Below are 17,150 nucleotides of genomic sequence, written 5' to 3' on the forward strand. Positions count from 1 at the left end.
ACACCACACACACCACACACACACACCACACACACACCACACACCACACACATACACCACACACATACACACACCACACACACGCCCCAGACACACACACACACCACACACACACCACACACACTACACACATACACATGCACACGCCATACACATACACACCACACACATACACACACCGCACCCACCACACATATACACACCCCACACACCACACAGACACACAAACCACACACACCACACACATGCACACCACACACATACACACCACACACACACCACACACATACACATACACACACACCACACACATACACACACACACCACACACACATACACACCACACACACATACACACACACACACTGCACACACATGCATACACACACATACACACACACGCATATACACACGCACGCATGCACACGCTGCATCTCAATGTCACTGAGGTCTGGGGTCCTCATGCCGTGGGGCTTCTGGGTCTTGGCCATGAAGGGACCCATTGGGTCACAACTTCACTCCCCCACCCCAATCCCCAACCCCCCACATCAGGAAAGGGAAGAGATTCCTGCACCTCTGTTCCCATGTTGAACTGGGGGCCAGATGGGCCACCCCCCAACCCTGGCTTCCTCCAGGGTCCAGGAGCAGATTTGCAGGGCAGAGCCCAGACACCCCCAGGCGAACCCAGAGAGAGGGGTTTCCATGACGATTCCCCCCCAGGGAACCTGGGCTTGTAGGGTCCCAGCTGCAGCTGCTGAGAAGGGAGGTCCTGGGGGAGGGGCGTTGCACAAAGATGGGGGATGGGCCGCCCCAATCCCGCCCTCCCAGACCCTAATTAGGCTCCAGATGGCAGATGGGCCCCCACCGCCATTTCCATGACAAAAGCAGGGAGGGGACTGCTCACAGGACCCTGGTCACTCTGCCCTACAGGGCCTGGCTGACTTCCTGAGCCTCCAGAGATCATGGAGCCGGTACTGTCCCCATTGACAGGTGAGGAAACTGAGGTTTAGAGAGGGAAAGCCACTGCCCCCACCCCAGCTGGGAAGCCTTGGAGGGGAGATTTGAGCCCCTCTGGGGATGAGTCCTGAAAGGCAGTGGACATGGATGTGTGGAGGCAGGTAGGTGGCAGTAGGGGATTGGGGATAGTCAGTTGGGGTGGGCGGTCGTGGGGGGAGTGGAGAAGGAGGCACCAACCTTGATGGTCTTCGTCTGTAATTTGAGGCCGTTGAGGGTGTTGATGGCTTTGTCTGCATCATTGGGGTCAGAATAGTTCACAAACCCGTAGCCAAGGCTCTGCCCTGTGGGCAGAACCAGAATGATGACCTTCTCACCCAGCCTTGACACCTGCCAGTGTCCCCCCTCAGGCCTGAGAGACTGTCCCCTCCCCACCAAGATCCCACTTTCCTGTTTCCAGATGACACCTTCGATGCTAGAGTCCCACCTGCCTCCATCGCTCCTGAGACCTTCACCTAGGGGGTATACCCATCTCCCCATCAGACCTCACATCCCTAGACCACCTCCTGCCTTGATTACCCCTGAGACAGCTCAGCAAGGGTCCCACCTGCCCCCATCACCTCTGTATTTCTGAGGCCACCACCTCTGTTCCCCGCCGCAACTCCAGCAGCCACACCTGTGATCTTGTCCCGAACCAACTTGCAGGACTCGATGTCGCCAATGCTGCCAAAGAGACTCTTGAACTCATCCTGGGTCATGTTCTGGGGCAGGTAGTTGACGATGAGGTTGGTCTTGCTGTCGTCAGTGGCTCCATTTGTACCAAGGAGTGGCCCGTTGGGCAGGGCCGGGCCGGCCGGGCCCCCCCCCACCTGAGACTCCATGGCCCCCAGTATCTGCTGGAGATAACAGGTCGCATCCGCTCACCGCCCAGTCCCCACACCAGGGGCCTGCGGGAATGAGTGGCTTGGCGGTGATGAATTAGCCATGTCTTACAGGGGCTTTGTCATGGGGAGGTGTCATTTTATTATTCTAATGATTGGAATAATGATGGGATTCTATATATTGGAATAAGCACTGGGGGGAAAAAAGCACCTGATGTTTTTACTGCAAGAAATCCCTTATATGACTACCATATATGCAAACAGAGGCCTAAAATCAACCTGTGCATTTACAGAATAATAAACGCTTTCACACCGGAAACGCTTTCACGTTGGGCGCAGTGGCTCACGCCCCTAATCTCAGCACTTTGGGAAGCCGAGGCGGGCGGATCACCTGAGGTCAGGTGTTCGAGACCAGCCGGACCAACATGGAGAAATCCCATCTCTACTAAAAATACAAAATTAGCTGGGCGTGGTGGCACGTGTCTATAATCCCAGCTACTCGGGAGGCTGAGGCAGGACAATCGCTTGAACCCGGGAGGCATAGGTTGTGGTGAGCCGAGATTGTGCCATTGCACTCCAGCCTGGGCAACAAAAGTGAAATTCCATCTCAAAAATAAAATAAAATAAACGCTTTCGCTCTCAGAAAAGTAAATCTAACACTTTTAGTAGCTTTCTTTGTTTTTGTTGTTGTTGTTTGTTAGTTGGTTGCTCTGTCACCCAGGCTGGAGTACAGTGGTGCGATCTCGGCATGCTGCAACCTCCACTTCTTGGGTTCAAGCGATTCTCCTGCCTCAGCCTCCAGAGTAGCTGGGATTACAGGCGCATGCCATTATGTACAGCTAGTTTTTGTGTTTTTAGTAGAGATTGGTTTTCAGCATGTTGGCCAGGCTGGTCTCGAACTCCTGACCTCAGGTGATCCACCCACCTCTGCCTCCCAATATGCTGGGATTACAGGCGTGAACCACCACATCTGGCCCCATTTTTAGTAGCTTTTATTTTAGAAAAAGGGTCTCGCTGTGTCACCCAGGCTGGAGTGCAGTGGTGCCATCAAGGCTGACTGCATCCTCGACCTTCCAGGCTCAAGCAACCCTCCCACCTCAGCCTCCCAAGTAGCTGGAACTATAGGCGCATGCCACCATGTCCGGTTAATTTTAAAATTATTTGTAGAGATGGGGTCTCACTATGTGGCCCAGGCCGGTCTCAAACTCTTGGGCTCCAGTGATCCTCCCACCTTGGCCTCCTAAAGTGCTGGGATTACAGGTGTGAGCTACTACGCCTGGCCCTTTTAGTAGCTGTGAAGCCTCATAAGCCCTTCCCTAAACACATTTATTTCCCTCCTCCCACCAAAGGTAATTCCTATCCCGAGTGTGCTAATTATGTCTTTTGCTTCATGCATACGTTTCTTACTAGTCATTTACCTGCCTCCATCTCCCCTTGCCACCCCCAGTTTTCCCACTGAGCTATTTTGTTCTTTTGCTTTTATTGTATAACATAAAACACCTTCAAATAATGACAATTTTATTTTTTCATCTTCAATCTATACCTGTTATCTATTTTTCTTGTCATTTCAGGGGCTACAGTGTGATAGTGGCTTCTTTATTCCTGATTTTTTTTTTTTTTTTAAACAGAGTCTCCCTGTGTCACCCAGACTGGAGTGCAATGGCACGATCTTGGCTCACTGCAATCTCCGCCTCCTGGGTTCAAGCGATTCTCCGGCCTCAGCCTTCCAAGTAGCTGGGACTACAGGTTGCCACCACCACGCCTGGCTACTTTTTTTTGTATTTTTAGTACAGACGGGGTTTCACTATGTTGGCCAGGCTGGCCAGGCTGGTCTTGAAATCCTGACCTCGTGATCTGCCCACGTCAGCCTGCCAAAGTGCTGGGATTACAGGCGTGAGCCACCACGCCCGGCCCTTTATTCTTGATGTTAAGGGAGGTGCTTTAAACATTTTGCAGCTAAACATGATCTTTGCTATGGGTTTTTTTCTAGATGGCCTTTATCGGGTTAAGAACATTTTCTTTTATTCCTAGATCCTAAGACTTTTTTTTAAAAGGATGTTGAATTTTATTGCCTTTTTTTACATCAATTGAAACCATTTTTTAGCTTTAATTAATTAATTAATTAATTTTTGAGACAAGGTCTCGCTCTGTCACCCAGGCTGAAGTGCAGTAGGGCAATCTTGGTTCACTGCAACCTCTGCCTTCTAGGCTCAAGCAATCCTCCCACATCAGCCTCCTCAGTACCTGGGGCTACAGGTATGCGCCTCCAAGCCTGGCTATTTTTTTTCTTTGTATTTTTAGTAGAGACGAGGTTTTGGCATATTGCCCAGGCTGGTCTCGAACTCCTGGGCTCAAGCAATCCTCCTGCTTTGGCCTCCCATAGTGTTGGGATTACAGGCGTGAACCACTGCACACAGCCCATTTTTTAGCTTTAATACATTAATGTCATGAATTATGTTAATTGATTTTCTTTTTTTTGCGGGCGATGGGGACGGAGTTTCGCTCTTGTTGCCCAGGCTGGAGTGCAATGGCGCGATCTCGGATCCCCGCAACCTCCGCCTCCCAGGTTCAAGCGATTCTCCTGCCTCAGCCTCCCGAGTAGCTGGGAGTATAGGCATGCGCCACCACGCCCGGCTAATTTTGTATTTTTAGTAGAGGCGGGGTTTCTCCATGTTGGTCACGCTCGCTGGTCTCGAACTCCTGATCCACCTGCCTCAGCCTCCCAAAGTGCTGGGATTACAGGCGTGAGCCACCTCGCCCAGCCGTTAATTGATTTTCTAATATTAAACCAATCTTCATGGGATAAACCAAACTTGGTCATGCATATTGTAGTTTTGTTTATATACATTGCTTGATTTAATTTGCTGAATTTTTTGATGGTTTAGCATGTTTTTACATATCTGTTGAGGAGGACATGCTGTTTATTTAATTCACACAAAGACTCTAAAATGGCAGAAGTTGGCTGGGTACAGTGGCTCATGCCTGTAATTCCAGCACTTTGGGAGGCCAAGGTGGACGGATTGCTTCAGCTCAGGAGCTTGAGACCAGCCTGGGCAAGATGGCGAAACCCTGTCTCTACTAAAAATTTAAAAACTAGCTGAATGTGATGTGTGCCTGTAGCAAAGATACTTGGGAGGCTGAGGTGGGAGGATCACCTGAGGTCGGGAGGTCAAGGATGCAGTAAACCGTAATCACACCACTGCACTCCTGCCTGGGCGACAGAGTGAGAACCTGTCTCAAAAATAAATAAATAAAGCTGGGGGCGGTGGCTCAAGCCTGTAATCCCAGCAGTTTGGGAGGCTGAGGCCGGAGGATCACTGGAGGTCAGGAGTTCAAGACTAGCCTGGCCACTATGGTGAAACCCCGTCTCTACTAAAAATACAACAATTAGCTAGGTGTGGTGGCACACGCCTTTAATCCCAGCTACTCGGGAGGCTGAGGCATAAGAATTGCTTGAACCCGGGAAGCGGAGGCTACAGTGAGCTGAGATTGTGCCATTGCAGGCCAGGCTGGGTGACAGAGCGAGACTCCATCTAAAAATAATAGTAATAAGATAAATAAGCCTGGGCGCGGTGGCTCATGCCCATAATCCTAGCACTTTGGGAGGCCGAGGCAGGCAGATCACCTGAGGTTGGGAGTTCGAGACCAGCCCGACCAACATGGAGAAACCCCGTCACTACTAGAAATTAAAAAAAAAAAAAAAAAAATTAGCCGGGCGTCGAGGCACATGTCTGTAATCCCAGCTAATCAGGAGGCTGAGGCAGGAGAATCGCTTGAACCTGGGAGACAGAGGTTGCAGTTAGCCGAGATCCCGCTATTGCACTCCAGCCTGGGCAACAAGAGCGAAACTCCATCTTAGAATAAAATAAAATAAAATAAATTAATTAATTATTAAATGGTATAAGTTAATTTTGCTATGATAGATGGAGAATCTGAGGCTTAAAGATGTTAAGGAACGTGCTGAAGTCACTGGGCTATCTGCTGTGGCACTGGAAATGAAATGCAGACCCTCCGAATGTGAAGACCACTCTACAATTTTCTTCTCTTTTTTTAGAGACAGGGTCTTGCTCTGTTACCCAGGCTGGAGTGCAGTTGCGTGATCGTAGTTCGCTGCAGCCTCAAACTCCTGGGTTCAAGCATTCTTCCTGCCTCAGTCTCCCAAGTAGCTAGGACTACAGGTGGGCACCACCATGCCTGGCTAATTTTAAAAAAATTTTTTGGGCCAGATGCAGTGGCTCATGCCTGTAATCCCAGCACTTTGGGAGGCCAAGGTCAGATCACGAGGTCAGAGTTTGAGACCAGACTGGCCAATATGGTGAAATCCCGTCTCTACTAAAAATACAAAAATTAGCTGGGCATGGTGGTGTGCGCCTGTAATCTCAGTTACTCAGGAGGCTGAGGCAGGAGAAACGTTTGAACCAGGCAGGTGGAGGTTGCAGTGAGCTGAGATCGCATCATTGCGCTCCAGCCTTGGCAACAGAGCGAGACTCCATCTCAAAAAAAAAATGTTTTTTTTTGAGCCAGGCACAGTGGCTCATGCCTGTAATCCCAGCACTTTGGGAGGCTGAGGCAGGCAGATCATGAGGTCAGGAGTTTGAGACCAGCCTGACCCACATGGTGAAACCCCATCTCTACTAAAAATACAAAAATTAGCTGGGCGTGGTGGCGCGCACCTGTAATCCCAGCTACTCAGGAGGCTGAGGCAGGAGAATTGCTTGAACCTGGGAGGCGGAGTGTGCAGTGAGCCGAGATCGTGCCACTGCACTCCAGCCTGGGCGACAGAGAGAGACTCTGTCTCAAAAAAAAAAAATTATTTTTTGTAGAGATGGGGTGTCACTATGTTGCCCAGGCTGGTCTCAAACTCACGGCCTCAAGCAATCCTCATGCCTCAGGCTCCCAAAGTGTTGGGATTACAGGCATGAGCCACTGAACCTGGCCCAAATTTCTTACTGTAACAGTCAACCAGGCTGGTACTGGCTCTGACAACTCACTCTGCGTCTTTGGATATGCCTGCTAGGGCCTCTGTTTCACTTTGCTGAAAATTCAGAACAATTGGCAAGGGCTATATGAGGAGAATTTTAAAGCCACTTCAGAGCTCAGCAGGAAACAGTGCTGGGATTTGACTGACCTTATCTGTCAGGGACATAAGAAGGTCAAGTAGCCAGCATTTCCTTACATCTTCTTCAGTGGCACAGTTGGCACATAGGTTTGCCCTCACTTGAAAACCTGAACTGGGCCAGGCGTGGTGGGTCACGGCTGTAATCCCAGCCAGCACTTTAGGAGGCTGAGGCGGGTGGATCATCTGAGGTCAGGAGTTTGAGACCAGCCTGGCTAACATAGCGAAACTGTCTCTACTAAAAATACAAAACCAGGTGTGGCAGTGGACGCCTGTAATCCCAGCTACTCAGGAAGCTGAGGCAGGAGAATTGCTTGAACCCGGGAGGCAAAGGTTGCAGTGAGCCAAGATCGCACCACTGCACTCCACCCTGGGCGAGAGCAAGACTCCGTCTCAAAAACAAACAAACATACTGATTGGTAGTGTCTTCCTGGAGGAATGAATTAAGAAGAATTCAGAAACCACATTCAGGCCAGGCGTGCTGGCTCATGCCTGTAATCCCAGGCATTATTTGGAAGGCCGAGGTGGGAGGACTGGTTGAGCTCAGGAGTTCAAGCCCAGCCTGGGCAACAGAGTGAGATCTTGTCTCTACAAGAAATTTAAAAATTAGCTAGTCATGGTGGCTTGCACCTGTGCTCCCAGGTACTCAGGATGGTGAGACAGGAGGATTGCTTGAGCCCAGGAGGTGGAGGTTGCAGTGAGCCATGACGGCACCACTGTACTCCAGCCTGGGCAACATAGTGAGACACTAACAAAAAAAAAAAAAAAAAAAGAAGAAGAAGAGGAAGAGGAAGAGGAAGGAGAAGGAGAAGGAGAAGAAGAAGAAGCCGGGAGTGGTGGCTCACGCCTGTAATCTCAGCATTTTGGGAGACCAAGGCGGGTGGATCGCCAGAGGTCAGGAGTGTGAGACCATCATGACCAAACATGGCGAAACCCCATCTCTACTAAAAATACAAAAATTAGCCAGGTGAGGTGGTGGGTGCCTGTAATCCCAGCTATTTGGGAGGCTGAGGCAGGAGAATCGCTTGAATCCGGGAGGTGGAGATTGCAGTGAGCTGAGATCACACCACTGCACTCCAGCCTGGGTGACAGAGTGAGACTCTGTCTAGAAAAGAAAAGAGGCCGGGCGTGGTGGCTCACGCCTGTAATCCCAGCACTTTGGGAGGCTGAGGTGGGTGGATCACGAGGTCAGGAGATCGAGACCATCCTGGCTAACACAGTGAAACTCCATCTTTACTAAAAATACAAAAAATTAGCCAGGCATGGTGGCGGGCGCCTGTAGTCCCAGCTACTCGGGAGGCTGAGGCAGGGGAATGGCGTGAACCCGGGAGGTGGAGCTTGCAACAAGCCAAGATCGCACCACTGCACTCTAGCCTGGGTGACAGAGCGAGACTCCCTCTCAAAAAAAGAAAAGAAAAAGAAAAAGAAAAACAAATCACATACAGTTTTCAGTAGGAAAGATCACTGTGATTGATTAGCAATGTCTGCTGTGGCCACACAACTAGAAACAGCCAGCAGGTACATATTATCTCAGCCATCCCTGACTCAAGCTCTAATATCTTAATTGTTCCCAAATATTGGCTACTACTGTGTGCCAGGCACTGTGCAAAGCACTCTACATGCAAGTTTTCTGTTCTTATTCACAACAATCCTAAAAAGAGAATTTTTCCTCCCCCACTTCACCCCCACTTAATACATGAGGAAACTGAGATATTTTAAAAATTGCCAAAGATCATGCAGCATATAAATGGTAGAACAGGGATTTGCATATGAGTTTTTCTGATCCAGAGTGTGCATTTCCAACTTCCAATGCCAACCAAGAATGGTGCCAGCTCTAACATTTCCCAGCTGTGTGTCCTCAGATAGACTACCTAGTGCTTCTGAGCCTCTGCTCCATTTTGCTGCAAACTCCAAATTATAGTCACACTGGCCTGGGGTAGGAGCTAAAGTCATATGCTGGAAAGCATCTGGAATTGGTTAGTTATGTCTGTCATGGGCATGATCATGGGAATTAAAAGCAGGCTTGTCACATCCATCATCCGTGCCTCATAATACACCTACATTATTTATTATTATCATTAGAGATGGGGTCTCGTTCTGTCTCCCAGGCTGGGGTGCAGTGGTATGATCATGACTCATTTCAGCCTAAACCTCCGGGGCTGAAGTGATTCTTACACCTCAGCCTCCTGAGAAGCTGGGACTACAAGCATGTGCCACCATGCCTGGCTAATTTTTTTTATTTTTTGTAGAGATGGGGTCTTGCTATGTTACCAGGCTGATCTCAAACTCCTAGCCTCAAGTGATCCTCCCACCTTAGTTTCTCAAAGTGCTAAGGATTCAGTTGTAGCCAGGCACGGTTGCTCACATCTGTAATCCCAGCACTTTGGGAGGCCGAGGCAGGCAGATCACGAGGTCAGGAGTTCCAGACCAGCCTTGCCAACATGGTGAAACCCTGTCTCTACTAAAAATACAAAAAAATTAGCCGGGCGTGGTGGTGAGTGCTTCTAATTCCAGCTACTAGGGAGGCTGAGGCAGAATTGCTTGGGAAGCAGAGGTTGCAGTGAGCCGAGACCGTGCCATTGCACTCCAGCACTGCACGCCAGCCTGGGTGACAGAGTGAGACTCCATCTCAAAAAAAAAAAAAAAAAAGAATTCAGTTGTGAGCCACCATGCCTGGCCTATTATTCTTTTATTTAAAGATGGGGTCTCTCTATGTTGCCCAGCCTGGAGTGCAGTTATTATTCACAGGTGCAATCATAGCGTCCTGCAGCCTCCAACTCCTGGACTCAAGCAATCCTCTCATCTCAGCCTCTCAAGTAGCTACGACTACAGGTATGTGCCATTGCATGGGGCAATACTGCTATTTTATTTTATTTTATTTTTTACTTTATTTTTTTGAGACGGAGTCTCACTCTGTCGCCCAGGCTGGAGTGCAGTGGCGCGATCTCAGCTCACTGCAAGCTCTGCCTCCCGGGTTCACACCATTCTCCTGCCTCAGCCTCCAGAGTAGCTGGGACTACAGGCGCCCACCACCAAGCCTGGCCAATTTCTTGTATTTTTAGTAGAGACGGGGTTTCACCGTGTTAGCCAGGATGGTCTCGATCTCCCAAACTCGTGATCCTCTGCCTCGGCCTCCCAAAGTGCTGGGATTACCGGCATGAGCCACCGCGCCCGGCCTAATACTGCTATTTTAATGAGCATTACACTACACTGAGCATCTACTGTGTGCCAGGCACTGTGGGAAATACTTTGAGGCATATTTTCAGTTACTCTCCCAACAATCTTAAAAGACTGAGAATACATTCTCTATTTTACAGGTGACAAAAGTGAATTCAGAGACGTATGAATAGGGAACTTCATTTCAGTCCTGGATCTGTTTGCAGAGCTGTTTTTCATCATTATGGCCAATGCCTTGTCTGGCTATGTTGCCCAGGCTGACCCTGAATTCTCAGGCTCAAGTGATTCTCTCACCTCAGCCTCCCCAGTAGCTAGGACTACAAGTGCAATTCATCATACCCAGCTAATTTTTTATTTTTTCTACAGATGGGATCTTGCTATGTTGCCCAGGCTGTTCTCAAACTCCTGGTCTCAAGGGATCCTCCTGCCTCGGCTTTCCAAAGTGTTGGGAGTACAGGCATGAGTCACTGCACCTGGTCACCATCTACTCTTTTTTTTTTTTTTGAGACAGAGTCTTGCTCTATCACCCAGGCTGGAGTGTAGTGGCACAATCTTGGCTCACTGCAACCTCCACCTCCCAGGTTCAAGCGATTCTCCTGCCTCAGCCTCCGAAGCAGTTGGGACCACAGGCGCACGCCACCATGCACAGTTAATTTTTTTGTATTTTTAGTAGAGACATGGTTTTGCCATGTTAGCCAGGCTGATCTCCAACTCCTGACCTTAGGTGACCCGCCTGCCTTGGCCTCCCAAAGTGCTGGTATTACAGGCATGAGCCACCACGCCTGGCCCATTTACTCTTGTAAAACAGATGGCACAGAAGGTCAGCTCCCCTGCATCTCCAATTGGCTGAGTTGCTCCTGGGAGGACTGCCTAGAGGACTATTCTGAAGACACATCCGGCCTCAAAAGGAACATGCATTGGGTTGACTAGCAATGTCTGCACGGCACCTGGGGTGATGCAGTAACGTGCACTGCACAGCTCTGCATTCCCGTCTCCTAACATTAATACTTAACTGATCACATAACCAGGTATTGAGGTGCCTGTTGTGTGCCAGGAAAAATTCCTCATGTGAAACTTCAGGTGGTTCTCCTGCTGTTGAACATGATGAGATTCCTTTCTCCATTTAATACACAAGGAAAGAGAATCTCAATGAAGGGATAGGGTGACTGGGGAGGCTGAGACAGGAAGATCACTTAAGCCTAGGAGTTTGAGAGCAGCCTGGGCAACACAGTGAGATCTTGTTTCTACCAAAAAATTTCCAAAAAAATTAGCTGAGTGTGGTGGTGCATGCCTGTAGTCCCAGCTACTTGGGAGGCTGAGGTGAGAGGATCAACTTGAGCCCAGAAGTTTGAGGATGCAGGGAGCGTGATCATGCCACTACACTCCAGCCTAGGCGAGAGAGTGAGATCCTGACTCTTAAGGAAAAAAAAAAAAATGAAGGAATAGGAACAGGGTTGCACAGGCGGCAAATGGTGAAACAAGAATTCGGCCAGGCATGGTGGCTCACGCCTGCAATCCCAACACTTTGGGAGGCCTAGGCGGGAGGATCACCTGAGGTCAGGAGTTCGAGACCAGCCTGGCCAACATGGCGAAATCTCATCTCTACTAAAAATACAAAAATTGCCGGGCGCGGTGGCTCAAGCCTGTAATCCCAGCACTTTGGGAGGCCGAGGCGGGCAGATCACAAGGTCAGGAGATCGAGACCATCCTGGCTAACATGTTGAAACCCCGTCTCTACTAAAAATACAAAAAATTAGCCGGGCGTGGTGGCGGGCGCCTGTAGTCCCAGCTACGCGGGAGGCTGAGGCAGGAGAATGGCGTGAACCCGGGAGGTGGAGCTTGCAGTGAGCCGAGATCGTGCCACTGCACTCCAGCCTGGGCGACAGAGCAAGACTCCATCTCAAAAAAAAAAAAAAAAAAAAAAAAATTAGCCAGGCATGGTGGTGGGCACCTGTAATCTCAGCTACTCGGGAGGCTGAGGCAGGAGAAGCACTTGAACCTGGGAGGCGGAGGTTGCAGTGAGCCGAGATTTCACCACTGCACTCTAGCCTGGGCGACAAAGACTCTGTCTCAAAAAAAATAAATACATAAAAATAAATAATTAAAAAAAAAAGAATTCAGTTCCAGGGTTTGGACTTTAGAGCCCACTCTCCTAACGAAAAGACCAGTAATATAATAACAAAATAATAATAGCAAAGCCAAGCTGAGTACCTGCTCTCTGCCGTGCCCTGGGCATCATGACATTTAAACCCACTCCATCGGTTGAGTCTATTAATTCAATTCAACAAATATTTACATGTGTAGACATGCCAGACTCCACCCTCCTCATGTTGTCCTCTGACAGTTAGGTCACCTCTCTATGCCTCTGTTCTTCCTTAAGGAAGGTATGGCACAGAGGTCTCACATGTATGGAGATGGATTCTGAATTTGCATCCTGGTTCATTAAAAGTTTTGTGGGGTTTTTCTTTTCCTTGTTTTTTTTTTTTTTTTTTTTTTTTGAGACGGAGTCTTTCTCTGTCCCCCAGGCTGGAGTGCAGTGGCGCGATCTCGGCTCACCGCAACCTCCACCTCCTGGGTTCACGCCATTCTCCTGCCTCAGCCTCCCGAGTAGCTGGGAATACAGGCGCCCGCCAACACGCCCGGCTAATTTTTTGTGTTTTTTTAGTAGAGACGGGGTTTCACCATGTTAGCCAGGATGGTCTCGATCTCCTGACCTCGTGATCCGCCCGCCTCAGCCTCCCAAAGTGCTGGGATTACAGGCTTGAGCCACCGCGCCCGGCTCCTTGTTTATTTTTGAGACAGGGTCTTGCTCTGTTGCCCATTCTAGAGCGTAGTGGTGTGATCATGGCTCACTGAAGACTTAACCTCCTACTGTGAGCCTACTGCCTCAACCTCCCAAGTAGCTGGGACCATAGGCTTGCACCACCCAGCCAGCTAATTTTTCTCTTTTTCTGTAGAGATGAGGTTTTGCCATGTTGCCCAGGCTGCGATCCTCCTGCCTTAGCCTCCCAAAGTGCTGAGATTACAGGTGTGAGCCACCACGCCTGGCCCTGGAGATGGATTCTGAATTTGCATTTATGCTCATTGAGGTAAGAGTTCTATGTTGAGTTGCTGATATTTGCTATAAGAGCCCAGTGAGCAGTTGGCAGTACACAAGCCACTGCTTCTGGACATGCTAGATCCCTATTTTTTTTCTTTTTTTGAGACGGAGTCTTGCTCTCTTGCCCAGCCTGGAGTGCAATGGCATGATCTTGGCTCAGTGAAAACTCTGCCTCCCGGGTTCAAGCAATTCTCCCACCTCAGCCAGGTAGCTGGGACCACAGGTGTGCACCATCACGCCCAGCTAACTTTTTATATTTGTAGTAGAGATGGTGTTTCGCCATATTGGCCAGGCTGGTCTCGAACTCCTGACCTCATGTGATTCACCCACCTTGGGCTCCCAAAGTGCTGAGATTACAGCCATGAGCCACCGCGCTAGATCCTATTTTTGAACTCCACTGAGCATGTACAAAGTTTTCATTGACCTCCCACAACCACAGTGAACGGTATGAAGGGTCTCCTCCATTTCTCAGATGGGGACACTGACGGTTAGTCACACGGACCTATGACTTGTCCAGGGTGACAGGAGGAGGTGGAGGGGATGGTGTCAACATCTGACTCCTGATCCAATGACCCCAGAGCCGAAAGAGTTACTGGCTGCCCCCCTCCCATGGTGTCCCCAACCTGAGTGGAGTGAAGAGGTGACTGGGTGGGTCAGACTCGGGTTCTTGAGGCCCAGCCTGCTAATCTGGCCACCACCCCTTCTCCCTCCCATCTGTGCCAAGGCTTAGCGGGACCAGTGTCGCGTTTCCTCCGTGGCTGAGCCGGCTGAGCTGATAATGGGGATCAGATTGATGGAGGCCACACCCGCCCTGCCCCAGCCTGCAGTAAGCGCACAGCCTGGGATAGTGGCTACATGGGCATCAAAGGGACTTCGGCGACTGGCCCCAGACAGAGATGGGGGGTGGCAAAGTCAGGGAGGAGGGCAGATAAAAGATGAAGGGTTAGGGAAGCTTCCCATTCTCTCCAGTGCTTCTTCTAAGTCTCCCCCGACTTTTGGTTTCTCTCTCCCTCTTTCTTCCTCTGTTTGCCTCTCTTCTCCACTGTCTTGCCCTCTCTCTGAACCGTTCTGTGTCCCTGGCCTCATCACTCTCTCTTCCTCTTTTCCACCATCGCATATACATCTGACGTACCGGTTTTGCAGTGAACACACCTGAGGCCACTTTTTTCTTAGAACCTCCTGTGTCTGACCCACGGCCCCCAGCTGCGCCCCCTGGCCCCAGTCACAGTGACAGATGCCTGGATACCGGCGACAATAGGGCATTGAGTAGCTATGCATGGTGAGGCTGGGCTACCACGTGGTGCTGACTGAGCCTCCTACTTCTGGGCCCTTCTTCAATGCAGGGTCCTCCTGGTCTTAATTTATCACCTCTCTTCCTCAACCCAGCCTGTCCCCATGACACATCACTGCCCAAGTGCTCGCTCACTGGAGAACCTCAAGGCCCTCAAGGCCCTTGTGTGACCTCTGACCACACCCTCTTTCCCTTTGTGCATTAGTTTCCTTTTTCAAATGAGAGAACCGATCAGAGGACGCCTAGGAGATGCTGGACTGTTGCGGGAGTTCTGAGGTCCTCAGGAGGCCACACGCCGGTTCCCAGACCTGGGTTAGCAGCACGAGGCCCAGAGAGGGAAAGGAACCGGCCTGAGGTCACACAGCAGGTGAGCCAGGCCTCCGGGACCTCATTTCTCAGAGCCAGGTGGGCGGGTCCCAGGGTCCAAGAGGGGAGAGGCTTAGGCATGGAGGGAGCGCCAATCATGCCCCCACCCCCAGTGCTAGCCACGACTCGAAAAAGGGGCCCGGAAAGAGACATAATGCACAGAGACACAAACGCAGAGACAGAGAGATAGGAAGAGTGGAAGAGGGAGGCCCAGGCGCCGGGACCAGACAAAGGACGCGCGGCGGCGCGGGGAGCGGAGTCGCGCGGCAGGGGCGGGGGTGGAGCCGGGGTGGGGCTATAACTGGCCAGCCCCGCCCCCGGGATACGCCCGGGCTGCCGAGTGGGAATCCGAGGGCTCGGGCGAGGCCGGGCCCCCGGGGCCCTGGGGGCGGGGCCTAGATGGGCGTGCCCGGGCGTGGCCAGGCAGGGCGTGGCCGGGCGGGAGGGGCCGCGCGCTCGGGAGCTGACCAGCTCCGTGGCTGCTGAAAGCACCGACCGCGGGGCTAGCGGTGCGGGCGGGCAGGCGCGCGGGCCGCGCTCAAGGTCACCTCGCGGCCCAGAGCCTTGGCGAGGTGGGGAGCCTGGACCTGGCCTAGGGGGGCTGTCTCGGCCTCCTACCCCATCTCCCGGGGGGCGGAGACCCGGGAGCCGAGAGGTGCCCCCCCAACCAGCAGGCCCTCCTCTCCCCTCCCCCTCCCCGCAGCCCGAGGCGCCCGCGCGAGGCTGCGGCCCGCGAAGAAGCGCCGAGAAACAAAGGGACGCGGCAGCGGCGGCGGCGGGCCCGCGGGGCCTCCGGGCGCGCCCCCTCCTCTCCCCTCCCCGCTTGCCGCAAGGTCGACGGGCTCGAGGACGAGACGCCCGCCTCCCGGGTGCGGCCGAGGCCCGGGGCGCGCGATCCGACGCCACCCGCTTTCCCAGGGCTCTCGGGGAGGCTTTGTCGCTTTGGCGTGGCCCAGCACCAGTGATCAGGCCCTGCGTTTGCCTGGGCGGCCTGCGGGGTCTGGGCCTGGATGGAGGAAGCATCCTTAGCCGCCGCGGCCCCTCCCCCATCAGGCCTGCTGGAGAGGGGGCAATCCCGCCTCCAGGGCGGCGTCGGACGCCTCCCGAATCACAGTCAGGCTCCCTAAGGCCCCCTCAGACCAAGCTCTAAGCGCCCTCAGCACTCTGGGCGCGGCCCTGCCCACTCTCAGGCCCCGAGGCTTGGTCCTACCCCCCCAACCCGGGCCTAGCTAGGCCTGGTCCTACCCCCCCCACCCGCGCCGCACCCGCCCAATCTCCGCGGAGCCTGGGCCCAACTCCTCCCCGTCCCGATTCCCTTTCGGCGACAGGGGAATACCTACAGTGACCATTCTTGTGTGCCCGGCGGGCTCGGTCCGTGTTGAGGGGGGCTCCGGGGGTCGTGCACTCCTAGGGGGGCGCCCGATGCTCACGCTGGGGTCCCGCCCGGGCGGCCTCTGGTGCGGCCGCTGCAGATGTGGCGATGAAGGCGGCGGCTCCCTCGAGGTCCAGGGACGGGCCCGAACCCGGGGATGCGCGCGCGGATGGCCGGGCCCCGGGGTGGCCTGCGGGCGGCAGGGGATGGAAAGAGGGAGCGGGCGCGAGGTTGAGGACGCCCCCTGCGCGGCCCCGCGGGGCCCGGGGAGGTTGCGCTTCCCGACAGAGATCGCGGCCCTCTGCCTTTTGCCGCCGCCCCTCGGTCGGCCCTGTCCAGTCCCGTGTGTTCAAGTCCTCTCCCCTCGCCCACCCTCCCTCCCTCCCTCCGGCCCGCGCTGCGCGCTCCGCGCTCTGGACCGCGCCGCCGCCGCCCCCAGCCCTTTATAGCGGCAGCTGCCAGCGCCGGCGTCCCTCATTGGCTGCGGCGACCGAGCTCCGCCTCCTCGCGGCTCCCGACGGCGCGGCAGGTGGAAGTGAGCGCACACTGGTCGGGACTCTGAATCCCCCAAAAGCGCATCCTAGGTGCTCGGGTTGCCAGATTCGGGACCTCCTTCCCTCGAGGCCCTTGCTTCCTACCTTGGCACCCCTTCTCGGGCTGGCTTTCGGGCGAGGAGACGGGCTCCCCTCCTCCGTCCAGCTCCTAGAGCTGGAGGAGCCAAGAGAGCGAGGAGGTATTAGTGGCCTGAATATGCGACCTTCCAGAAGTGCTGTCCACTGAGGGAACTGGAAAGGGGATCAGGAACCACTATTTTAGTAGGCAGAGGCCTGGGTCCCCAGATTTGGAGGCACCAGGTGTAGACTACCTCAAGACCACGGGGGAGGGTGGCTAG

General features: G+C 52.9%; 1 protein-coding gene across 3 annotated transcripts in view; it reads right to left on the reverse strand.

Moving 5' to 3' along the window:
- The window catches only part of ELAVL3 (ELAV like RNA binding protein 3), a 27,237-nt gene extending 10,564 nt beyond the window's left edge, over positions 1-16,673 (reverse strand). For 2 of the 3 annotated variants that reach the window (XM_032169751.2, XM_032169749.2), the window contains exons 1-3: positions 16,227-16,673; positions 1,632-1,851; positions 1,196-1,299 (exon numbers count right to left, since the gene is read on the reverse strand). In XM_032169751.2, coding sequence (XP_032025642.1) covers positions 1,196-1,299; positions 1,632-1,851; positions 16,227-16,235 — 333 coding nt within the window. In that variant the 5' untranslated portion in view covers positions 16,236-16,673. The remainder of the gene's footprint in view (positions 1-1,195; positions 1,300-1,631; positions 1,852-16,226) is intronic. The other variant, XM_032169750.2, reaches the window with a different exon arrangement.
- Positions 16,674-17,150: the final 477 nt, after the last annotated feature.

The sequence above is a fragment of the Hylobates moloch genome, unplaced genomic scaffold (assembly GCF_009828535.3).
Source record: "Hylobates moloch isolate HMO894 unplaced genomic scaffold, HMol_V3 SCAFFOLD_12, whole genome shotgun sequence".
NCBI lineage: Eukaryota > Metazoa > Chordata > Mammalia > Primates > Hylobatidae > Hylobates > Hylobates moloch.